The following is a 26,785-nucleotide window of genomic DNA, read 5'->3' on the forward strand; positions in this document are numbered from 1 at the left end:
TTTGGCTGTAAAGGGGTGATTCATAACACTCCAGCAAAAACAGCACGATTGTCCATTGTTGCGATGGCAGTGTGTCGGCCTCCATTGCCATGGAGCAGAAGCACACTTCATGACAGTTTCCCTAGTCAAAGTACCTTCTTTGAACAAGAATTGAATCATGCCACATTGTATTTGTTTGGATTTAACTGTTAAAACAGGAATGTTGCTTACATTGTTTTCTGTACTTTGCGAATGTGTGCCTCAGAGTAACCACATTCTGAGCAGTTACTACAAACACTTAACCATGCAGTGGTGCCACCTCTTGGCTGTTCCATCACTTATTTGGAGTATTGCCAGCTCTGTCTATGTTTCAATTAAACAATTCTTATTTTGAAAAGGCATTTGTTTGTTGTACTTTATATCCAGGCAGCATTTCTTTACAAGATGTGATGGTTAAGTAAAATGTTTCAGTGCATTAAAAATCTTCTTCTTCAACTTCTTCTTTTTCCACACCTGTGGAGTTGTGGGTGCGAAATTTATCGCTCATGTGGATTTGACCATGTTTTATGGCCGGATGCCCTTCCAGATGCCAACCTTTTGCGGAGAGATGCTGTCACTATTGTGTGTTTCTGTGGTGGTTGGTAATGTGGAGTGTTGTCTAAATATGAAGAGAGGATAGTGTTGGGACAAACACAAACACAAACACCAGCCAGTTCTTGAGTCAGAAGAATTATTACACAGTTAAAATCCCCTACCCAGCCAGGAATCAAAACCGGGAATCTCTGAACCAAGCGGCTCAATGCTGATCATTCAATCAAGGAGTCAAGCAGTGCTGTCAAATAAAATAGAATTAATTTTGATATCTTTGCTACTTTCAAAAAAGGGCCAAATATGGAATTGTATAGATATTTTAAAATATAAATTGTAATCACCTAACAGTTGGATCTCTCTGGGAATCATTTGACTTCTGTATCCCAATTTCATGTCTTTAGACCCAGTAGCTAGGTTTAAAGCGTACAGAAAAAGTCCATTCGGCACTACATATAGTGATATTTTAGCACATTAGAAGAAGATAGGTTGTTAACTTGGCAGTGGAGTTTAGATTTCTCTACTGTCTAGTTGAGTGATACAGAACAACAAAATTAACAAACTGGTAGGAGTAAATATTTAAAGACTTTTGTTTTTAAACTTGATATGGTGGACCATAATGTGACTTCCAGTGTGTTTCAACTTGGAATTCATATTTCTTTGTTGTTGTCCCATCAGGTTCTGTTGATATGCCAAGTATTAGCTGATAAGTACATTTTGTCATGTAACAAATAAAATGGTATACTGTAAAACGGGGTGATTTCGGACGGTTTTGAGGTTATTTTCGTCTTAACTCACGAAGGGAATCTTAAATTGTATTGTTTATCATCCTAATAATGAGGAATATATCCAATTAATGCAATACTGTACAAACGAAAAATATACGCCAATGCAGGTTTTCCTGAGAAAACGGAAAGTAGTGTCCGAATTCACCCTGTATTTCGGGGTTATTTCGGACACGCATGCATTTTAAACTGCTGTCTGAAGTTTCAAAGCGTATTAGGTGATTTCAGACATAAATAGTCCTTTATTTCAATTCTTCACTCTTTTTACTTTAGTTTTGTGATTATTTAAAGTGTTCTGAATGTCTCCAAAATATGACTAGTTGGTTAAAATCATTGTAATGATAAATGCAATGTGTTACTGATCGATCACTTTTTTCTGACAAGGTAAATGTAAAGTTTTCTGGTCTAAATTGAAATATTAATAGTTATAAACTGTACAGAGATCCTACTGAGAAATCTTAATAATTTTTCTTACAAACGGTACAAATCTCCAAGCAAAAAAAGGTCGATACAATGAACATGTAGTTGCCATGGCCTATAAATGTAAAATACGTTGTTTTTTTTAAATAAACGTTCCTCTCTTCTCAACTTGGACTGGAAGTATTTTCGAAATTTGTTCTTTAGCTATTGTGTCCTCAGCTGGGATGTTAGGGAACACAAACACTTTTCTGCTGTTTTTATATGGGCGCAAGTATTTGACATCCACATCCCTTGAACGAATATTTCAGGCCAGGCCAAAATACTGCCTGTATGCTCTTTGTTCCTCAACTTGTTTTATAATCTGCAACAAGGAAAGCCTCTTCTTGCAACACCAGAACGTCATTACATTCATTGTCTGCTTCATCGCATTCATTTTCACTGCTGCTGCCAGCGCCATCACTTGTTTCTGCACTGCTTTCATCTCGGCAGAAGTCACAGCCAAAAATCGACTTCCCAGGAAGAACATTTTATTTGCGATGGCGGCGGTAAGTAGCAGGTTGTGTTGGGTTGGAGCATGGCTGGAGGGTGGCGAGCTTCCTTGAGCATTTCCTTCTTCCTCATTTAGCATTGGTTGTCTTCCCATTTTTTGGATGTACATTCCACACTGTATTTTGTAGGGTGGACCAAGGCATACCATAGAAATCAAATGCTTTCCTGTAAGACAACTTGCCACTTTTGATATCACGTACGACTTTTTCTAATAATTTTGGTTCGTAACTACCCCTCGAAGCAGCTTCTTTCTGCCTCTGATAATTTCTAGGCATTGTCTGAAATTATCCAGTCTGCTTTCCATTTTCAGTAAAATGTGCCTAAAACACTATTTTTCACTAAATCACACAAAAATTCCACAAATGCGACAAAATACGGCAAATCTACCATACTGTCCGAAACTACCTCTGTGTCCGAAATCGCCCCGTTTGACGGTACTGTAAAATATTTTTATTGTGTTTTAATATTTTTATCTGTAATTTTTTTTCTTTCAGGCAAGCTGCCTTGGAACAACTAAAAATAAATGTAAATAGAATCTGTATGACTGATTATGAACAGCATCATTACGACAAGGAGTTACTCAAACAAGCAGGTGTGTATGTTTCTATAGCTTTCCATGGTTTTTGATACTGCTGGATGTGTAGCATTTAGATGACTGTGCATGGTTAACACATTTCCTCTGGTATTGAACACTGATGGCTTGATTTTACATCACATAGACTTACCAGTAACCCAGTTATTGTTGATTATGGTCATCGGTGGTCTGATCTTGAGTTTGATTAACCCCTACTACAAATTCCAAAGCAATGCAGGCACAATTGTTGGGCACATTATTGTTGAGGGAACATTCCAGTTTATTTATCTGTGACATTGCTGTAATACCACAAGTGCATGACCCAGGTATAACCCCTAAGTTTCCTCCTCATTTATCATTCTGTAGATTAAGGGAACTTCTATTGTGAAGGCTGTATCATGGGTCATCATTGCAGAAATCACTATCACTGTCATTGCTTTTTCCAAATAGTGAGTAATTCATGCAGGTTCTAATGCCATCCTAAAGCCTCTTTCTCACTGAAGTTCCAGAATGTGATGGCTTCATGTCTGGAATGTGTCCAAAACTTTAACCACAATGTTGGGTGCAACAAATGAACTTATAAAGTTAAATCCACTGAAGATGGCCTAAAATAAATTGAATTGTGTTTGTTCAATGAATACTTGATTCCCTCATAGACAGAGAAGGAAACTTCGTATTGAATAGGAGGTTCTAATAAAGTCTTGTGAGCGTATAGTTCAATACTGTCCATATGGATATGAAGCTGATATTATGTAACATACCACTTAGTCGAGCATCTAGTCTCCTTACTCCCAAGCCTTCCCAGCTCAAAGTTTGCAACATTTTCATAACACTACTCCTTTGTCAGAAATCACCCAGAACAAATCATGCTCTTTCCTTTGGATCTTTTCCAGTTCTTGTATCAAGGTGTCCTGGTGTGGGTCCCATACACTGGAACCATACTCTAGTTGGGATCATACCAGAAACTTATTCCACCCTCTCCTTAATATCCTTACTCATCATCATGAATTTCTTCCAGTGAGCCAGGTAGGATGTTCTTTACTACAAACCCTAACAAAGTGAAGAGATCTGTAACTTTCCTCTAAAACTTTGTTAATATGATTACCCCAGTGAAGATCATTGCTTCATTGCCATAAGATCTATTTGTGTCGGTGATACGTAAAGCATCTTGTAAAAAGAAAATTCCTTATTAGAAGCTGATTATAGTCCTGTGAGAATGGGAACAAAGTCTAAGGAGATTGTGATCGACTGTCTAGCATTTGCTGATGACATCGCCATTCTGTCAAACAATGTATAAACTGCTAGGATCCAAATCGACCTTCTAAAAGAAATCGCTGAACAAACTGGCTTGCAAATATCTTTTAAAAAACCAAAGTAATGACTAACATCTAAGATGCCCCAGCAAAACTCCAGACAAAATACGGGGAGATCAACCAAGTAGAAAAATTTAAGTATCTAGGTGAGATCATAATGGAAAATGGACTTGGCAAGGAACGAATGCACAAACCTGAAATAGCCTATCCAACGTCAGGCTCAATCTACAACAAAAAATGCCTGTCCCAAAATACTACACTACATCATTATGAAACTGTTCTGAAGCCAGTAGTTATGTATGCAGCCGAAACCCTATCCGTAAATGCTAATAAAGGACTCCTCGAAGAACTGAAGAAAAAAAGAGCGCAAAATCATCTGAAGTATCATGGGATCCAATTACAAGAATGGAACCCATTATAAAAAGTCCAACAAAGATGTGTACAGTAAAACAGAGAAAATTACAAAAACAATCCATGAGAGATGGGCACGATATTACGGTCATCTCAAACGAATGGACGGAAACAGGCTGACTAAACAGATCTTTCACTTTTTTTACTCCAAACCCAAAACCACAATGCCCTGGTTTGTGAACACCAAGAAAGACCTCCAAATGCTGCATATAAAACCCGAAGACGCCTTCAATAGAGATCTCTTCCGCAAAAAGATACTGACAAATGGAATAAACAGAGACAAGCAACCGAAAAGAAGACAAGGTACCACCTGGACAGAGGAACCAGAGGGAATTCTGGGCTCAAAAGAAAGCGAAGCAAACTGCAAAATGTAACAAGACTTAAAGTGGTCCTAGATGTCCCAACGAATAATATATATAATTCCTTATACACACCTAGGTACTTGGTTCATCAAGAGGCTCCATTCTTACAGTTGGCCAGAATCCAGGAAACTATAAATTTGATGATGTATTGTATTGCTCTATAACCATTGAGAATCAAATCAGCATGGAAAGAAAAGAAGTTTCAGTTTATTATAGATGATATTCGGGATAAAATAAAATCTAATTTAACTGAAAGGTGAGAGATTTTTTCTTTCAGCTTGAGCTCCATGTGCACATCATCGTCTGAAAATGTTATTCATATTTCCTGCCTTCATAATATTATATTCTGTGCTATGTTTTGTGATCTAATTGCTGTTGTATAATTACAGCTTTGCCCATGGGTGTTATCGAGGTAAACCCTATTTCGGACTTGGAGCAAGTGCGAAAGCAAATAAACAGGCTACAGGAGGAAGCTGCAGCATCCGGTGGTGACAGCAACCAGGCTCCTCCTAACTTGTCACCAGACTGGTGTTTTGTAGACTGTAAGTAATAATAGATTAAATGAACAGTTTTTAAATCCCCTTGCTTGTTTAAATAGAAACCTCAAGAGACGTTAATTAATGAAGGTAGGATGTGCAATGACTCCTGTGCCACACTTTTAACATAAGATTCTGGTGTATGTTCTCTAATAAATGTCTCTTTCAGTTGATATACTTTTCTATTCACTTCTCACTCCTTTGTTTTGTTTTTTGTTTTTCAAATTGCTTTACGTCGCACCGACACAGATAGGTCTTAAGGCAATAATGGGATAGGAAAGCACTAGGAGTGGGAAAGAAACAGCCAAATTATGGTAAGCCCCAGCATTTGTCTGGTGTGAAAATGGGAAACCATGGGAAGCCATCATCAGGGCTGCTTACAGTGGGGTTCGAACCCACTATCTCCCGAATGCAAGCTCACAGCTGTGTGCTCCTAACCACATGGCCAACTCGCCTGATACATTAACAAGTATCACATTACATGTTGTTATTGTTTCTTCATATAAGGAACTGTGATCTTAGTTGGTTCAAATTCGTCTATAACCAGTGGTGGTGGTGTTGTATCATTACAGATGTCAAATCAAATCAAAATCTCTTTATTTGCAAATGAGGTGTCTACCTCGGTGGCAAATGGTACACTAAAATACATTATGTATGTATAGATGTATAGACAATTGCACAAAGTCTTGCAGATACAGAAACAGTGGTTTATGTTGGCAACACCCCTGCACCACCAAGACCACCCCCATATCTGGTTTGAGCAATTCCCCAGTGTTGATTGTTAGCCTACCCTTACCCATGCTGTGCAGAGTCTAATGAGGTCAAGGTATCTAAATAATTTAAGTTATAACAATATGATAAGCTGGAAAGTTCAACTAATATTCATAATTAATCATGTATCTTTGGTTTAATTATATGCCAAGTTATTTGTTAGAAAATGAGCTGAAAGAAAATATTTCAATTCCTTCCATGCAGTGCTGGCTTTTCACTGGAATTCAATAGCTTAAATATTAGGCTATAAAATCAAACATATCATTTGCACTTGCAATAGATTCTGTGATCTTGACTGTCATCATCATCATCATCGGTTTGCCCTTCCAGCGAGCCGGGTAGGGTGTTTGAAAACGAGCGTCTTCCAAAGTTGCCTATTCAAAAACATTTCGTTGTCCAAGACAGATTCCCAATTCCATCCTCTTCTCTCCACGTCTTCCCTCAGTTGGTCCATCCATCTTCTTCTTGGTCTTCCAGCTGGTCTTCTACCTGTTATTCTCTTTTCCAAATAAGCACATGGTAACCTTGTGCTATTCATTCGTTTAACATGCCCAAACCATTTAAGTCTGGATGACCTAAGTCTTTCCTCCATCGATTCATTTAGACCTAGGTTAGATCGGATCTCATCATTTTTCACATGATCAAGTCGGGTCTTTTGGAGGGCAGTTCTAAGAAATTTCATTTCACAGGCTTGAATCCTACTATAATCCTTTGATGTTAGTGTGCAGGTTTCCAGAGAATATGTAAGGATAGGAATGAAATATGACTTGTACAGGGTCATTTTTGTTCTTTGTGGGACTTTCTGATCCCATAGTAGGTGTCTAACGATGCTGTAAAAGTTAGAGCCTTTGGTTACTCTGTTTGTTATTTCTCTCTCAGCTCTGTTATTACTAGCGATTACGCTTCCTAAATAATTGAATTGGTGTACTACTTCAACTTGGTGGTCCTGTATTTTTATGTTGCATTCTGTATAATGTCTGCTGATTTTTAATGCTACTGTTTTTGATGGGTTCAATTTCATTCCATAGTCATCAAACTTCTTACACCATGCATTCAGATTATTTTGCACTCCCTCCTCTGTTTCATCCCATATTGCCACATCGTCTGCAAACACCAGAGCCTGAAGATCTTTATTACCTTTTCCTTTTAGTTCCTTTAAAATGGTATCCATAACTGCTATGAATAGAAGTGGTGACAAGGCACTTCCCTGTTGTACTCCTTTGGTTGTATTGAACCATTCAGAGTGACCATCTCCAATTCTGACACAGCTTTTACAATTACTATATAGCATTTGGATCTTCCTAATAAGGTACTCCGGTACACCAAGTTTTCTAAGACTTTTCCAAATAGTTGATCTAGGAACATTATCATACGCCTTTTCAAGGTCCATAAACACAATAATTAGGTCTTTTCCTCTTTCCCAGTGTTTCTCTGCCAACATCCTCAAAGCAAATATCAGATCTGTTGTGCTTCTTCCAGTCCTAAAACCATGTTGTTCCTCTTCTAAGATAGGCTCTAGTATATCCCTTACTCTGGCTTCAATGATCTTCTCCATAATTTTAAGGCCGTGTGATAGGAGGGTAATGCCTCTGTAATTTTCACTTTTCCTTCTACTCCCTTTCTTAAAGATAGGAACTATCACCCCTTTTGTCCAATCTTCAGGTATTTCATTATCCTTCCATATTGTTCTGAAAACTCTATACAGCCACTGTATTCCTGGTGGACCAGCAGCTTTAATCATGTCAGCTGTAATTTCATCAGCTCCTGCTGACTTACCACTTCTCATCCTGTGGAGAGCTTGCTCTACTTCTGTCCATGTAATTGGGATATCTTCCTCTATTGTTTTCTGTCCTACATCCTCAACAGAGATCTCTTTAGGGCCATTTAGGAGCTTGTCAAAATACTGCCCCATTGTATCCGTGATATCTTTCATATTGTGAACTATATTCCCATCTGCTGTCTCCAGGGCTGTAATTGCTTCTTTATCTGATCTTTTACTTTTAACTATTCTATATATCATTTTCATATTCCCTTTACTGTCTTCTTCCAGTTTAGTTGTAAATTCTTTCCAACTTTTCTCTTTTTCTTCCCGTACAATTCTCTTGACTTTCAACTTTCTGTATCTATATTCCTTTGCTATCTCTTCCAATTTATTGCTGTCTGTTTGGTCACTGTTGATTCTTCTGTCAGACTTAGCCACATCAAGAAGTTTTTTGGCTTTATTCCTTTTCATTATGGCTTCTTTCACTTTATCATTCCACCAAGATGTTCTTTTCTCTGTCACTCTTCTGCTTGTTCTTCCACATATTTTATCTGCACTACCAACCAGACTTTCCTTAAAATCATTCCATTCTTCATTACCTTTCTTTGTGTCTGTTATTGGTATTTTAGCTCTGATTTCCTCTTGAAACTGCTGTTTGACTTCCACATCTTTCAATTTCCAGTCTTTAATTCGTGGTTTTTTTCTTCTTGTCTACTTTAATAATAGGTTTGGTGACTTTTAGGTCTGCAATGAGGAGTCTATGGTCACTATCAAGGCTCTCACTAGGTATCACTTTTACATCATGCACCTTTTCTCCACTTGACCTATCTGTGATGATAAGGTCTATCACTGATCTATACTGACCGTCCCAACTGTATCTCGTTATCTTGTGGCTATCCCGTTTCTGAAACCACAAGTTCTTCACCAGAAGTTGGTTCCGTGTACATAGATCAAGCAGAAGTTCACCCTCCTCATTTCTATTACCAAATCCATATGGACCAATAATGCCTTCATAACCTGACCTATCAGTTCCTACCTGGGCATTAAAATCCCCAATTATCATTATGTTCTCTTCATCAATGATGTCCTCTAGTTTTTCTAGGAAGCTTGCTTTTTGGTCATCGCTACAACCCTGCTGGGGAGCATAAACTTGGATTACAGTTTGAGTTTCTCCATTTAGGTATATTTTAGCTTTGATTAATCTCTCATTGATGAAGGAGACATCTGTTACACTATCAATGTCTTTATGGACTATAAAACCAACTCCATTCCTCGCCACTGCAGGATTACCACTCCAGTATAATTTATATCCGTCCTCTAACATTCTTGTGTTGCAACCTTTCCATTTGGTTTCACTTAGCCCTAGGATGTGAATATGTCTACGGTTCATTAAATCCGTGATTTCGTTGCATTTTCCTGTTAGAGTCATAACGTTTAAGGTTGCAATCCGAAGCTTGTTTCTATGATCGGGTCTTCTCGTGCATCTTGAATGAACATCGGACATGACGTCGTCATTAGTTCCAAGAGTACTTGAAGTATTGTCGACATTCAGAATATGTTTCTTTCCGAGGCTCGTTTTCATTTTGAAAGCAACTTGCATTGTACTCCTGTACTGACTTGCTAGGCCTAACGTACTAGAGGATTTTCTTTCAGGGTGGTCTCCCTTAGCCTTTGGCAGTCCCCTGCCTCACTGCAAGGCAGCAGCTGATGAATTTATGTGTTATTTCCCACACAAAGGTCTCATCTTATCCAATCTTCTAAGGGAAAACTCCTCTGCTCGCAGCTATTGGTTTTCCCTTAGTTTGCCTGGTAACATTGACTGTAACATTTGTTATTGATTTGAACTGTAATTAGGAAGGAAGTAGCTTTGACCTATATGTTGGTGCCATCCCTAAATTCACCAGCAACAGCTTGGGGAACTGGAGACAAGTGAAAGGCTAACCGACATTCATTTATTTTTTGCACTTAGATTCATAGCAGCTACCTAGCCCAGGTAGTAAAGGCTTGCTTGATTCATGCGTGGAAGGACGTGGACTCGATTCACCAAAAGGAAGTCAGAAAATTTAGAAACAGATTTCCATATCTGGACAGATATAAGGACCTGAGGTTCATTCAGCCTACAATAAAAATAAGTACCTGGAGGCAAATGCAGGCAGCCATAGAGCTAATCACTTTACGTTCCCCTTAGTGCCAAGGTTATGGATAGTGAAAGCCCTGAAGATGACTTTCCGTGTTTCCCATTTTCACACCAGGCAAATGCTGTTGCTGTAGCTTAATTAAGGCCACGGCCACTTCTTTCCCATTCCTATGTATTTCCTGTCTCATCATCGCCATAAGACCTATCTGTGTTGGTGGGACGTAAAGCAACTAGCAAAAATAATAAAAAATAAAAAACTTGTTGAAGTAATAATTTGTCTTTCTATTCTGCAGCCTGCACTGCCGAAAGATTCTTTCGAGTTGACAGAGCTCAGGAACACCTCCATTACATCACCGATATTGCGACTGATCAGCTCTATGTATTGGACACGGAACCTCCCACAATGCCACAGACACCTGAAGAGGAATCTGCCTTCCAGTCCCTTGCCAGTAACAAGCAGTCTCCAAGCAGCATCATGGGCGAGGAGACAACACCTGAACTGAGGTACCTGGCTGTAGATTTTGAATTCTCGTAGTAAGCATCTGTAAGGGAGCTTTAATGGTGGAGGGAAACCATCTTAGTTAGAATGTAATGTTATTGCAAATATCTTAGCTTTGAAACTGTTGATTCCCATTTCTGCCTGTGGCTTTTTTGTTGTTGGTGGTTAAAGTCTGTCAAGTTCTTTTCTCTGACTCTATCTTTCATACAGTTAGTACTAATCAGTTACTTACTTCCATAATTTTCAACTCTGGTACACTGATGGATTGGTTATGAACAACATCCTGCAGGAAGAACACTGAATGCATTTGGCACAAAGGAAATAAAATTGAATTATTCCAAATTTATTTGTGCTAAGATTTTTAGACAACATTAATATAATTAAACCACTAGTTCTAAAATAGGTTTGTCTGTCTTAATAAAAATATGTTTAAATGTTTATAATTGAAATAATAGGCACCACATAAAATAACATATTCCTTTTTTTAGAACTATATGATGTACTCCTTCCAAACACTTGTTTCCTGTTTTACCTTCCTTTTGGCCACCATGTTTTCAAAGCATTATGGGATACTTCGCCTCTTTATGTCACGCCCTCCTTCAACAGTGATGCCTCTCGAGAAGATGAAGCCAAGCTCGAACATTCAAATGGAACGGGAGATTCTCGAGATGATGATGAGTCGCCGAGCTGGCGAGAACCCGAACGAGAGACAGACCATCTAGACACATCTGACAAAACCAAACTCCCTTCCCCTTCGCAGGAAACAGAAGCCAGTTTAATCAGAGCCGAAGATGATGACGACGATGAAAAGTTGAATCTCAATCTTCCATCACCAGGGGGAAATGTTAATTACCTTAGGTATAGTATGTGTCGACCTACCTAGTGTGTTGATGGGCAGTGAAAGGACACTACTGGCAAACTGCAAATTCTTGGTTGCTACTGCTGTGGATGGCTGCTTTTATTGTAAAGTGTATGAGTGTTTCAGTGTTTGTGAAAAACAACCAAATGGATCCTGTAAGATGGATGTCAGGATAGGAATCACATGCTAGATGTAGAGCTATGATTGCATGAAAGAAGCAGAAGGGCATTAGGAAGCTAGTAACAGTGATGTGTTAATCAATAGAAATAAAATTGTAACTTTATCTCTATTCTTCAAATTTTTGCCTCATGCATTCCTCAGAACTCTAATAATGAAAATAATAATAACAATAATAATAATGGTATTTGCTTTACGTCCCACTAACTACTGTTATGGTTTTCGGAGATGCCAAGGTGCTGGAATTTAGTCCTGCAGGAGTTCTTTTATGCGCCAGTAAATCTACCAACATGAGGCTGACGTTTTTGAGCACCTTCAAATACCACCGGATTGAGCCAGGATCGAACCTGCCAAACTGGGGTCAGAAGGCCAGCACCTCAATCATCTGAGCCACTCAGCCCGGCTCCTCAGAACTCTGTATTTAAATTCAGTCATAGTCGACTTGTGCACTAGGCTATAAATTAGTATACAGAGGTGTGGCAATATTAAGGGAGCCAAAATAGGTAATGCCAAATTTCTCTGTCAGTATTAGCCATAATCAATCAATCAATCAATCAATCAATCAATCAATCAATCAATCAATCAATCAATCAATCAATCAATCATAATTGATCTGCATTTAGGGCTGTTGCCGAGGTGGCAGATTCCCTATCAGTTGTTTATCTAGTCGTTTCTTACATGATTTCAAAGAACTTGGAAATTTATTGAACATTTCCCCTTGATAAATTATTTCATTCGCTAATTCCTCTTCCGATAAGTGAATATTAACCATAATTTTTCCTCTTGAATTCCAACTTGTTCTTCATATTATGATCTCTCCTACCTTTAAACACTTCACTGAGGCTTATTCATCTACTAATGTCATTCCCTGCCATCTCTCCACTGGCAGCTCAGTTGAGGAGCTCATCTTGTTACTCCCAAGTCTTCCCAGGCCAAAGTTTGCAACACTGTCGTGACACTACTCTGTTGTCAGAAATCACCCAGAACAAATCATGCTGCTTTCCTTTTGGATCTTTTCTAGTTCTCATACCAAGTAATTCTGCTGAGGTTCCCATATACTGGAATCCATACTCTAATAGGGGTCTTACCGAAGACCTTTACGCTCTCTCATGTACATCCTTACTACTACCCCTAAATACCCTCATAACCATGTGCAGACATCTGTACCCTTTATTTACAATCCCATTTATGTGATTATCCCAATGGATATATTTCCATATATCAATACTTAGGTACTTACAGTGATTCCCATAAGAAACTTACACCCCATCAACACAGTAATTAAAACTGAGAGGACTTTTCCAATTAATGAAACTCACAACCTGACTTTTAACCCTGACATTAGCATGCTGGGATTGTCACCTCTCACCATCATTGTAGCTTCAGCAGATCCCCTGCATTTTCAGATTTCATTGTCACAATATTAAACGTGGTCTCTGCACACGTTGATAACCCATATTGTTACACAATGACATAAGATTCTGCATTTTCAGTAATGTAAATAACTTTGTGGTAATTTATGTATAAAAGCATTCCAAGAATTGCTGATTTTATTACCTTCCTTTAAATCATCTTTTTGGTTGGACTTAAATTTCTTAATGATCATATCAGTAACATGATAGCTTTACCATTATGCTTGGTATTTCCACATCAACATTAAAGCTTTTGAATTGGAAGGTACTGACAGGCATTATTTGATCATGAAATAATCAACAAGTTGTATTGCTCATGTATTTAATATTATACAAGCATTACAAAATGGAACAGTTTTTCCTGTTTTAGAAATGAAATTATTTCTGCATGAAGATTTACTGTTTTTTAAATATTAGCTATAGTTTCTGTATTAAAACACAAAATGAATTAGTGGAGATATTTACTTCCTTCCTTTGCTCTTCTGTTATGTGTCATTGATGTATTGAGAATTGCTTTGTGTTATTGATAATGGAGCCCATATCCTTACCCTGTTGGTATGTTGCTATTCCTGCTGTGCTTTAATTGGGCAGCTCCAGCTTTCTTGTACAGAGCTCTTATTCCCAAACGTTGAGGCTTTTAGTCTTCAGAGAACATTGCTCTTTTGATCAAAATTCAATTTTTCAGATCATGAAAACATTGTAGATTAAATTTTTAAGTATTATTAATTTAATGAATAGATAGCTATTCTGATAACAGAAATCTTGCATGTATAATAGAAAACTGAAAGCCTTTTTGTGTTTCCCATTTATTTAATTCAACTATAAATACTTAGGAAGGAAACTAAAATAGTTTTGAACTAGTTTTGAAATCTAATAGTCTTGTTAAAGTAATTGAACAGGATTATACAGACAAATTTTGTTCTTATTTGAATTGCTTGCTCTCAATTATTCCATGTACTGCAAGTAGAGATAGGTCTCTTAATAACTATTATTAAGTTCTTTTTCTGCATTGGGTTGTGTTGTGTTATGTACCTTATGCATTCTTTATCAAGGTAACTGATATATTCCTACTAATTAGTCTCCCCAGGCAGCTAAAATCAACTAAAATCACACCGTTGAAACATCGGGAACATATCTCTCACCCGGTGGTCAAGTGAGAAATTTCCATTACTGTTCTGTAACTTGGGGGTCCTGAGTTTTCATGGTCTGTGCTACATGCTGGTAATTTGTATATTAAGGCATCCAACAATTGCTGATTTTTAACCTTCCTTTAAATTCACATTATTCATGTGTTTCTTTCCATTGCCTCTTTGATTTTCCTTTCAAGATTCTGGGGCACAGCTATTAAAATAGTTTTATGAAACAAAATTGTGTGGTTTCAGAGGCATGCCTAAGCTTCAGGTGAAATTTCTATATTGTGGTTCTTGATTGGAAAGAGATGCTCTTGGAGTCTGATAGAAATTAGTCGCTTCATTTTATCTATATTGTAGATACCGCAGCTACATTCAGTGTGGTAAATTTCAGGGATCTGTAATTCTGTGGTATCTTTGATCGGTTGCAGATAATGAAATATCTTCCCATTCTTGCGCCATGTTTCTTATGTATGTCTTTGAATGGGATGGTTCCTCCTTCCCGTAGTTCCCTTCTACAGTGACCTCCATTCACATTACTGTTCTATTATAAATATGTCTTAGAGCTGGAGATGATCTGAAAATTTGTGTAATGAAATAGTATTGTATAACAAAATGAGTGATGGAAGTATAACCTAGTAACCATGCAGTCTGTCATGCAAAGTATAGAAGGATAGCCAGACAGTGTTACCTAGCCTGCTTTCTACATAGTAGAATGGTGAGATATCTGTCCGATAGCTACTGATTTCTTATGCTTGTCGACGCGATAAATCTTCGCTGCATTGCACACTGTGATAGCAGCTAACTTATCCAACTGTTAACTATTGGCTCATTGATCAAGTTTCATAAATACACACTAGATGCCACCCATCGCACTGCTTTGTTTTTGTGTATTAGATGTGTTCCCTAGACTTTAGACACATGCGGACAAGTAATGCATCGTATTTGAGCTTTCCATGCAGCTCCTATTATGCCTTTTTTTGCCACGCAGCAAGAAATTGGTATTAGACTAGTTCCTGCAGGCATGGATGTCAGTTTCATAGTGTTTAAGGACAGTCAGAAGAATTTAACATTGTTTGAGGATTTCTAATGAAATATGCATACCAACAGCACACGTCACGTGTGATCCAGTTTGCACTGAACCTTGTAAATATACAGTATCTATTCCCTGTTATTCCAAAATATGAACATTGTTTGACCACAGTATAACAATAAATATTGGGTAATTAACATATAAAACCTGTTAGTTCCTTGGTCTTATATTCGTCATGGTAATATCGTTAATTAAAAACAATCCCACTAAAAAAGTATATGTTTACTGCCAATGCAAGTACGCCTACTACACTAAATGTGTAATTATCTGTTATACTCAGTTACTGCTAAATGTGAATTGCATGCAGCCTACACAAAAGAACAGTACCGGTAATATCTCGTGCAAGTCTGCCTCTGACAACGGGTTAGACTTAACATGGAGTGATGTAGAATATGCCTGGAAATACATCAAAACTGGAAAATCAGCTGGTGCTCATGAAATTAATGAAGAAATGATCAAGGCTATGGGCATTTCTGGAAAACATTGGATCTACAGACTCTTTCATAAAATCTGGAAAGAAGGAGACATACCAGTTGAATGGAAAACGGGCATCATAGTTCCAATTTTCAAGAAAGGAGATAGAAAGATATGTTTCAACTATAGAGGCACTATTTTAACATCTCAAGTTGGTAAACTTTATGAAGGAGTTATTGAGCGTAAAATCAGACCCCTTATTGAAGAGAACCTCTTCGAAGAACAGTATGGATTCAGGAAGGGGAGATCAACAACTGATTTAACCTTTACCATCCGTCAGTTAATGGAAAAATACTACGAACACAACCGAGATTTGTGGTCAGCCTTTCTGGATATCAAGAAAGCATTTGATGCTGTGAACAGAGAGAAGGTGTGGGAAACACTGAAGAAAATTGGAATACAGGATGACATGATACACAGGATCAAGAATTTGTATGAAGATATCCGAAGTAAAGTCAAAACATCTGTAGGAATGACTGAAACTTTTGGTATAAAATGTGGGTTAAGACAGGGTGATGTTTTGTTTCCCCTTCTTTTCATCACTGTGATGAATGAGATTCAGAGAAAAGTTCACCAAACCATTGGAGGTAAGAAAATGAAAGCTATCTTGTTCGCTGATGATATATGCTTGTGGGGAGACTCTAAAGAAGACCTTCAAGGACAAATAAACTCGTGGACAGAAGCTGTTAAAGAATATGGACTCATCTTCAGCCAAGAGAAAAGTGAGGTTATGGTCATGAAAAGATATGGACAACCAGCAGGACACATTGAAATGGAGGGGAAACGGCTACAGATGAACCATCAATTCAAATATTTTGGAAGTGTTATCTCTGATACTGTTTCTATAGACAAGGAAATTTCCCACAGAATTCAGGCAAGTAGCAACTTTTACAAAATAGTTAAAGAAAAGAAAATACCAACAAAATGTAAGAGTCATATATGAAACCTATTACCCTATGTACCAGTCCTGACCTATGGTTGCAAAACATGGACCATGAGAAATAAAGATGTTAGTAGAATCCAGGCAGCAGGAATGAGATTTATCCGTAGCATGATCGGTAAAACACGGAGGGACAGAGTCCGTAATGAGGAAATCCAAAGCAGGCTCAAGTTGTAAGACTGCAGGACAAAATAACAGTGCAGCGACTGAGATGGTATGGCCATATGCGACGCATGGGAGATAACAGATTACCAAAACAAATGTATGATCTAAAACTTGAAGCCAAAAAAACCAAGAGGGCGACCAAGACTCAGGTACAAGGATATGGTGAAGATTGACATTGTACAGCGAGGACATACTTTGGAAAGCAAAGTTCAGATAAGCCTCGTTTGCCGACCCATTGCTTAAGATGGAATGACATTGGATATAAATGTATGTACTCAGTTACTGGTACCAGTGTTTTCATGGGCACGAATGCAGTCACAGATACAAATATGATAAGACTCAGTATTATTAAAGGTTATCATAATATTTGAACAACAGAGGACAATGGAAAATTATTTGTCACAGGGCACAAACTGTTGTCTATAACCTCAACCAAACGTTTGACAGTAAATTTGTTTAGCCTGAATCTGTTTTTGAATTCGCTTTCACTATACTTCATTAGAACCTTAGGCCGACGATGTTATAATCGTAGTAGTTGTTCTAGAATGTTGACCATTTCTACAATTTCTTCATCGGAAGAAGACAAGAAAGCCATAGACTATTTTATCTGCCGATACTGAAATACAAATTAACAAATAAATATCTCCTGCTCAGGGCCCTCTAACAAGTTAGCAGGCAATTTATTGAACAGATAGATGTATCTTACTTTCGTGCAATGCCAAAATACAAGTTAACCATTCAATACCGCTGTAGGTTCGATATCTCACATTCCAAAACCGGGCATAAGTCTTATAGCTAGTGGTCTGAAATTAGCAACTGCTGATGGATGGCCATTACAGAGAGACATATAAGATTACAGTATTTGCAATCATTTGATTTTTCCATAGGAAAATTTGACACCATTTTTCCTGAAGGCACATTGAATGTTTTGTAATTATCACCCATTTCTTTTGAACTTTCTAGTTTAGTGATTTATCTCTTATTTGTAGTGTTCTGAATCGGATGTCACTATGTGTTCAGAACAGCTTGCTTTTGTGATAGGTGCTGGTGAGAAGAGACGTGCCGATATCTATCGTGTGGGTTTCCTTACATGGCTCTGAGTCCCATGGGGGTTCTGTTTGACCAGGACATCCAGAAATGGGAACTTCATCTGTACCTTGATTTGCATGGTGAACTGAATATTCTCATGAAGGAGTTCAGATGGTCCAGATATAACTGAAGATTATTCCTGTGTTGATGCCAGATGACAAATGTGTCATCCACATAGTGAGGCAAGCATTTCAGTCTCAGGGTTGATGTGGCTGGGGTTTTCTGTTCAAAATGTTTTATATGACCGAGAGAGCAGTGATTCCATTGCAACCCCTTCTGTCAGTTCATACATTCTTTGGTTAGTGTTTACAAATCTTCTGACAGCTTCTGGTCTAGTACGTGAAATACGTCTGCTAGCATCACCTTTGTGAAAAGTGATGTGGCATTGAAGCTTACTGGTAAATCAGTGCTTTCAACAGATGCCCTTGTGGATTGCCTGGACTGGCTTATAAAAATGCTCAGGGCAGCCAAAACATCTCAGCACTACCCACAGAACAGGTCTCTAGACAGAATCAAATGCCTATTCTACATCATAAAATAGTATGAATATAGCTTTCTGTATTAGCCATTTTCCCTGGAGTTGCGTGAGAGATAATCTATATATATCTATATATATATAAAATAAGAGTTTTGTCTGTACATTGCTCAGAATTTAAAAAGAAGGGTATTTCTGTATCAGTCGTGTCCTCAGTAACAAGGAAATGCACTTTTTAATTTTCCATAATGTCTGTCTGTCTGTCTGTCTGTCTGTCTGTCTGTCTGTCTGTCTGTCTGTCTGTCTGTCTGTCTGTCTGTCTGTACATGCATCAAGAGAAAATGGCTGAAGAGAATTTAATGAAAATTGGTATGCAAAGTCGAGGAGTAAGTCGCTATAATCTAGGCCATAAATAATTGTATTCACGCTGATTGAATTGGTAGTTTAAGGGAAGGCCTAAATTTTAATTCTCAAAAATGTATGTTATTAGTGGTCGTATCTTAATGAAAATCGGTATACAAAGTTGGGGAGTAAGTCGCTACAATCTAGGCCATAAATAATTTTATTCATGCTGAGTGAAATGGTAGTTTAGGGGAAGGCCTAAAATTTTATTCTCAAATATGTATTGTACCTACCCCTTACCCTAAAAGGCTCCGGCGAGAAATCTACAGGGCGTTACTGGGTAAACGAATAGGCACATGTCTTAAATTTACTTAGCGGCATAAATGGTAGGAGAAAACGGGGCATACCTAACTATAATGAGAACACATTTCTATACAGTTTAAAATAATTCAATCGGTTTATTGAATCCTGATGATTATGGAAATGAAACATATATACACAAATGAAGTACATAATTGATTCTACATTTCTTTGTGGATTATTTATTGACCTTTGGTCTTGTGTGATAGGTTCGAGTACTATCTATCGCGATGCGAGATGCCATGACGTAACGTGAACGGAAACATTTATCATAAACACTGAAGCTATCTCATATTATTGGACAAATGAAATTGACACTTATGCAACAAGTCTAAGTGATGCCTATTCTAAAACACACAAATTATTTCCCCAATGGAATACCATAAGATAAATTATACAGACATGGATCAAACACCCAGGTTTGAACCGAACCCTAACTGGAACACACAATTCGCCGTACCGATGGGATAAAGCCACCACCGACACTAATTACATTCACTACATGTTACACAAAGCATCATAAATAGTTACACATTATGTACAAGAATCACGTGAGTCACACATCCTTCATCCCACCATTACGGAATACCATTGCCCACCCTCAGGACTGATCTGATGACTCCAACGACAAACATGTGGTGCTGAAAACCCTAGCTAATTTATACTCAAATAAATAATAATATAACAAATATTAGTACAGTACCAGTTACCATGTCACTTATTAGCAAATACATTATTCTGCCGTGTTGAATATTTCCAATGACTCGCCATATTCAGTCAGGCCTTGCTTCTCAGCCCAAAGTTCCCTTTCTTTGAGGCGAACACACACAAAAAATACATCTGGCACAAGGTCGAGGATCACCCCCTACTACGGGCAGTCATTAGCCTCGCCTTTTCATGGGCATGACAAACCATCTCTTTAAAGACACATCGTTCCGTGGTACACACTCGATAATATTGAGGTCAATTCCTCATTCATAACTCTCTATGTGTGTGATTATAACATCTCACACCATGAGTTCAAACTTCAAACCGCCTTGACTTCAAATAAAGAACCTCAATTCAACATGTATTTTGCTCATGGCCGAACCCATGACTTCAAATGTCACACCTATCTCACATCATGACACCGTTTATAATACTAATATTCATATTATTATTATTATTATTATTATTATTATTATTATTATTATTATTATTATTATTATTATTATTATTATTATTATTATTATTATTATCATCATGGTTTGGTTGATCAGCAGAGGTGAAAGAAGGTGCCGGGGTGAATGGGTCTAACTACTTTGTCAAGAAAGAATTTAAACTGAAATGGAAGGTTATATTTTCAAAAAAGCAACAATTTCTCACTTAGTGAGAGAATAATAATATAGCAATTTAAAAAACAAGACTTAGAAAAAAATCCAAGATTTCAAATCTTTAACACACTTCGACTACAAGCCCTTAGTTTTACCATTTTTGAGCTTCCAGATCAAACTTTACAGAGGAGCATAAATTTACAAAGGGCAGAAATTCCCTAATACCTGGAGCACTTGCTCCCTAATTTACAATATCAAGCCTCCTAGAGGCACTTTTCAAACACTTGAAAAGAGCTGACACGCTCTCAGTTTTTTGAGCCTATTCCAGGCAATACCTGAACTTACAATTACTTGCCCACAAGGCACAACTTACAAAAAATGAAACAGGGGTATCTAGTACCCAACCTACAGGGCCTTTGTGTAAAAGAAATGACAGTTAAATAAATGGCCCGAATACAAAATGAAAGGAGGTGAATACTTGCACTCCTTTATTTAGCTTCTTAAAACCTAATCAGGCACTCGGCCGATGAAACAGGGGCTATTCCCAAACTATGGAGGTGACCCGTATAAGAAAGAAATTTAAAACATTAAGGAAGAGAAGAAAATCTGTTACCAAAACGTAGTCACCTCAAACCAAAATGAAGGGGAGCTCGAGAGGGTGCATCACTCTCTATCCCCAAATTAAGGTTACAGATTTTATGAAGTTTTTACATAAGCCGGCAGAAAATTACATGTTTAGAAAAGTAGGTTACATTGTAAAGGTTTCAGACCTTTCCCACAGGTTAAACTGCTGAGCTAGCAAGAAATATGGATGTTAAATGGCCATTACCTTGCTGAAGACCTGCTGCCAGATGTAAGAGGCGCCTCCTGCTTCACGTAAACACACTTAGTTAGATGTTGATCAAGTGGCGAAGAGACGTGAAAATCAGCAGTTTATAAATCCTTGGGGAAAGTTTGAGACCTTTCATGAATAAAACAGCCACACCCTCTCAATTTTATTGGCTAGCTTACAGTTACACATCAAATCGAAAAAGAAGCCTGTGATTGGTAGGAAATTAATTACAGAAATTCTGGATTGGCTAAATTCAAAACTGGCGGAAAGAAAAGATCAATATTGCCAACCCACAAATGAATGAACGAAATTTAGTACAGAAAAAAACTTATGAATACAAAATTTCTTCAAAAAGGTTCCTTAACTTCGCACCAGGGTGCATGATCATAGTTTTTTAGTAGAGACATCTATGAGAGAATGTCCATACTTCTTGGAGAACGGAAAACAAAACAAGTTGAAATTTACACAGTACTGGCAACTTCATAATCACAAAATTAAGGTAGTGACATCTTCTGAGCAAAAGTTTAAGGAGGTCTAGTTCCAAGTTCAGTTTTCCTCCAGTAGAGGAGTACTTATTGGCGCAAGATTTAAAAGAGCGGCGTAGGGATGTACCTCCCGGTACAATTATTATTGGTTCCAGCTGTCCACTGACTTCCTTACGTGATTTACCTTACACATGCACGCAATAATGATGCCATACACCTGGTAATCAGATCAAAATTAGGTCATACCTGGTAATTAAATCATAGGAGACAGAGATCTGCGATCAGATGGCCTTCACTTAAACCGCAGTGGTACATATGAGTTAGGAAACTTGTTTAGAAGGGTTATAGGCAGGTGCTTTCAGGGAAACAGGGTGGCCTAGGGAGCGGTGTTAAGCGAACAGGGTACTGGAAATCAAGTAGGGATGACATAAAAATGTTAGTGCTCAAATGTAGAAGCATTGTAAACAAAGGAATCGAATTAAGTAATTTAATAGATATATACTTACCAGATATTGTAATAGGAGCTGAATCATGGCTGAGAAATGATATAATGGATGCAGAAATATTCTCACAGATCTGGAGTGTGTATTGTAGAGATAGGCTAGGAACGGTAGGAGGGGGAGTATTTATTCTGGTGAAAGAAGAATTTGTAAGCTACGAAAAAGTTAAGGATGAAAAACATGAAATTCTGGGTGTAAGGCGCATCTCTAAAGATAATAGGCAACTTGATGTCTTTGGAGTGTACAGACCGGGAAAGGGTAGTGCTGATGCTGATTCAGAATTATTTGATAAGATAATCAGCTAGGTTGGAAATGATACGGAAAGGAATGTGATAGTAGCAGGTGATCTCAGTTTACCAAATGTCAATTGGGAAGGTAATGCGAATGACAGGAAGCATGAACAACAAATGGCAAATAAGTTAATATGGGAAGGGCAGCTGATTCAGAAAGTGATGGAACCAACTAGATGGAAGAATATTTTGGATGTGGTGCTGATAAAACCAGATGAGCTCTATAGAAAAACTGAAGTAATAGATGGTATTAGTGATCGTGAAGCTGTTTTTGTCATAGTTAAAAATAAATGTGATAGAAAGGAAGGTATTAAAATTAGGACAATTAGGCAGTACCATATGGCTGACAAAACAGGCATGAAGGAGTTTTTAAAAAGTAACTATGATCGCTGGAAAATGGTAAATAAAAATGTAAACAGACTCTGGGATGGGTTTAAAGCAATTGTTGAGGAATGTGAAAATAGGTTTGTACCTTTAAAGGTGGTAAGGAATGGTAAAGATCCACTATATTATAACAGAGAAGTAAAGAGATTAAAAAGGAGTGCAGGTTGGAACGAAATAGAGTTAGAAATGGTTGTGGAAGTAAGAAGAAATTGAAGGAACTTACAAGGAAATTGAATCTAGCAAAGAAGTCAGCTGCGGATAACATGATGGCAAGCATAATTGGTGGTCATACAAATTTTAGTGAAAAATGGAAGGGTATGTATAGGTATTTTAAGGCAGAAACAGGTTCAAAGAAGGACATTCCAGGAATCAATTATGAACAAGGGGAGTGTGTATGCGAGGATCTTCAAAAGGCAGAAGTATTCAGTCAGCAGTATGTAAAGATTGTTGGTTACAGGGATAGTGTCCAGACAGGAGAGATGAGTAATACTAAAGAAGTATTAAAATTTACCTATGTTGACAATGACATTTACAGTAAGATACAAAAGTTGAAAACTAGAAAAGCAGCTGGAATTGATAAGATTTCTGGGGATATACTAAAGGCAATGGGTTGGGATATAGTACCATATCTGAAATACTTATTTGATTATTGTTTGGTTGAAGGAGCTATACCAAATGAATGGAGAGTTGCTATAGTAGCCCCTGTGTATAAAGGAAAGGGTGATAGACATAAAGCTGAAAATTACAGGCCTGTCAGTTTGACATGCATTGCATGTAAGCTTTGAGAAAGCATTCTTTCTGATTATATTAGACATGTTTGCAAAATTAATAACTGGTATGACAGAAGGCAGTTTGGGTTTAGGAAAGGTTATTCGACTGAAGCTCAACTTGTAGGATTCCAGCAAGATATAGCAGATATCCTGGATTCAGGAGGCCAAATGGACTGTATTGCGATTGACCTATCTAAGGCATTTGATAGGGTAGATCATGGGAGACTACTGGCAAAAATGAGTACTATTGGACTAGAAAAAAGAGTGAATGGGTGACTATATTTCTAGAAAATAGAACTCAGAGAATTAGAGTAGGTGAAGCTTTATCTGACCCTGTAATAATTAAGAGGGGAATTCCTCAAGGCAGTATTATTGGACCTTTTCTTATATATATCAATGATATGTGTAAAGAAGTGGAATCAGAGATAAGGCTGTTTGCAGATGATGTTATTCTGTACAGAGTAATAAATAAGTTACAAGATTGTGAGCGGCTGCAGGGTACCTCAATAGTGTTGTGAGATGGACGGTGGGCAATGGTATGATAATAAACGGGGTTAAAAGTCGGGTTGTGAGTTTCACAAATAGGAAAAGACCTCTCAGTTTTAATTACTGCGTTGATGGGGTGAAAGTTCCTTTTGGGGATCATTGTAAGTACCAGCTGTTAATATAAGAAAAGACCCTCATTGGGGTAATCACATAAATATGATTGTTAATAAAGGGTACAGATCTCTGCACATGGTTATGAGGGTATTTAGGGGTTGTAGTAAGGATGTAAAGGAGAGGGCATATAAGTCTCTGGTAAGACCCCAACTAGAGTATGGTTCCAGTGTATGGGACCCTCACCAGGATTACTTGATTCAAGAACTGGAAAAAATCCAAAGAAAAGCAGCTCGATTTGTTCTGGGTGATTTCCGACAAAAGAGTAGCGTTACAAAAATGTTGCAAAGTTTGGGCTGGGAAAATTTGGGATAAAGAAGACGAGCTGTTCGATTAAGTGGTATGTTCCGAGCTGTCGCTGGAGAGATGGCGTGGGAGGACATCAGTAGACGAATAAGTTTGAATGGTGTCTTTAAAAGTAGGAAAGATCACAATATGAAGATAAAGTTGGAATTCAAGAGGACAAATTGGGGTAAATATTCGTTTATAGGAAGGGGAGTTAGGGATTGGGATAACTTACCAAGGGAAATGTTTAATAATTTTCCAATTTCTGTGCGATCATTGAAGAAAAGGCTAGGAAAACAACAGATAGGGAATCTGCCACCTGGGCGACTGACCTAAATGCAGATCAGTAGTAGTTGATTGTTAAGTCCATCAAATCATCACACGGTAACTTCCTCATAATTAAAATGTAATTAAATAGTCACACGATAATTAACTCATAATTAAACCATTATTAAATTGTCACACAGTAATCAACTCATAATAAAATAGCCACATGGTAATTAACTCATAATTAAATTATAATGAAACTGATCAAAATGACCCAACTTAAATTGAAACACTCCCTAGGTAAATATTTCAAAGGAGATGTTGGGGGTATCAGTCCTGTGAGCATCTCTCGGAATTCTGGAACTTCTCACGTAGCTTAACTTACAATACTTACCACTCATGCAATTATAAATACTGGATTAACTACAACCTATCATAAATTATCAATCCCTGAATCTAGTAAACTACTCGTCTTATGACGCATTAACTAACTACGGTTTTTCCAAAATATATGTAAATAAATGAATCTTCTCCTGCATAATCAAAATTTACCCTCTTTACAATTAAAATCACTCTGACCTGTTATTAATAAAGAAAAAACTACGTGCTCATCTTTGGCACTTCTACATTCAAATAAGGTTACATCCCTAACATTATAGCTACAGTTTATAACAAATAATTCCCACCCCTTCTAATCATGCCGTTTAATTAGAAAAGTACTCATCCTCTATCCTCTGATAACACCTTGGTCAGCTGGGGTGGTCCATATTGGGTTTTAACACTGCTCCATCAGCACCAAGGCGATTACCATCAAGACGGAAGTCCATGTTCCTCGATCGATGATGTCACTTGCAGTTTCCTTGTAGTCCGTGGTTCAGTATCGAATTACCCTGTACCTCTCAGCCACTGTTAATTTATTACTGCCCGTCATGATCTTGGTGTAATAATAATAATAAAAAAAATTTTACAAGTCGAACTAAGTGTTCGCGATTCGACACAGTTTAAATATATAATTATTAGCACCACATACGTCAACACTATATGCTATTCACACGAATTACTCTCCTGCGTTTGAATTTTAGGTTTCAAATCACTAAACAAAGAATTACTAAGAGCTCGGCTAAACATAGCTTCGCCCTCCATGAGCTGAAAGTTCCGAATGAGTGGCTGCACCCTTGGCAGTGTTTTTTACCAGAAGGAGGTTTCCCCCACTTAAAATATGCAGATGGCCTATCCACGGCCCACTAGAGGTCAAATAGTGCAACCATTAGGTGGCCAGTATCCACCTGATGTGAATGAGACACATCCGTGTGATTATTTTTCGTAGGATCTCTTGTAATTAATTAAAGTTTTTCCTTATTCCCCCTCCACTCTGTGGTAAATCCCTGCATCAATGAGGTGTCTTGACACTAACCAGATGGCCCCTGGTATTTTTCCACGCAGAAATAACGAAGTATTCTTTCTCCATCCATAAGTTATCAGCCAAGAGGACATTACACACTTTAAATAAATGCGCCAATTATAACTATCTCTTCTAAATCGAAAAGCAACGCCAGAATTTAGATTTTATTAATTTTCACATCGTAGACAATCAAGTTGGCCCAGCTGATTTAAAGATGGCTCCCATATTTCGCTTAGAAAATGTTTGCCTCTCCTCAGTTTCTTGAACGTGAGGTGGGGGGATGACTTCTCTCATATTGCCTCATGGTGAACCACCGATGCAACTCCACCCATGACTTCACAGGCTTCTCTCTTCTGCGGGCTCAGCGCTAGACAAAAGAAGATGTTGTGAGATAGATC

The 26,785-nt window shown here is 37.8% G+C and overlaps 1 protein-coding gene across 1 annotated transcript in view; it reads left to right on the top strand.

Annotated features, from left to right (window-relative positions):
* The window catches only part of rdgA (retinal degeneration A), a 570,411-nt gene that overhangs the window by 466,682 nt on the left and 76,944 nt on the right, over positions 1-26,785 (top strand). The window contains exons 12-15 of the mRNA XM_068226570.1: positions 2,816-2,913; positions 5,371-5,523; positions 10,481-10,691; positions 11,293-11,544. Coding sequence (XP_068082671.1) covers positions 2,816-2,913; positions 5,371-5,523; positions 10,481-10,691; positions 11,293-11,544 — 714 coding nt within the window. The remainder of the gene's footprint in view (positions 1-2,815; positions 2,914-5,370; positions 5,524-10,480; positions 10,692-11,292; positions 11,545-26,785) is intronic.

Source organism: Anabrus simplex, chromosome 3 (assembly GCF_040414725.1).
Source record: "Anabrus simplex isolate iqAnaSimp1 chromosome 3, ASM4041472v1, whole genome shotgun sequence".
In the NCBI taxonomy this organism is placed as follows: Eukaryota; Metazoa; Arthropoda; class Insecta; order Orthoptera; family Tettigoniidae; genus Anabrus; species Anabrus simplex.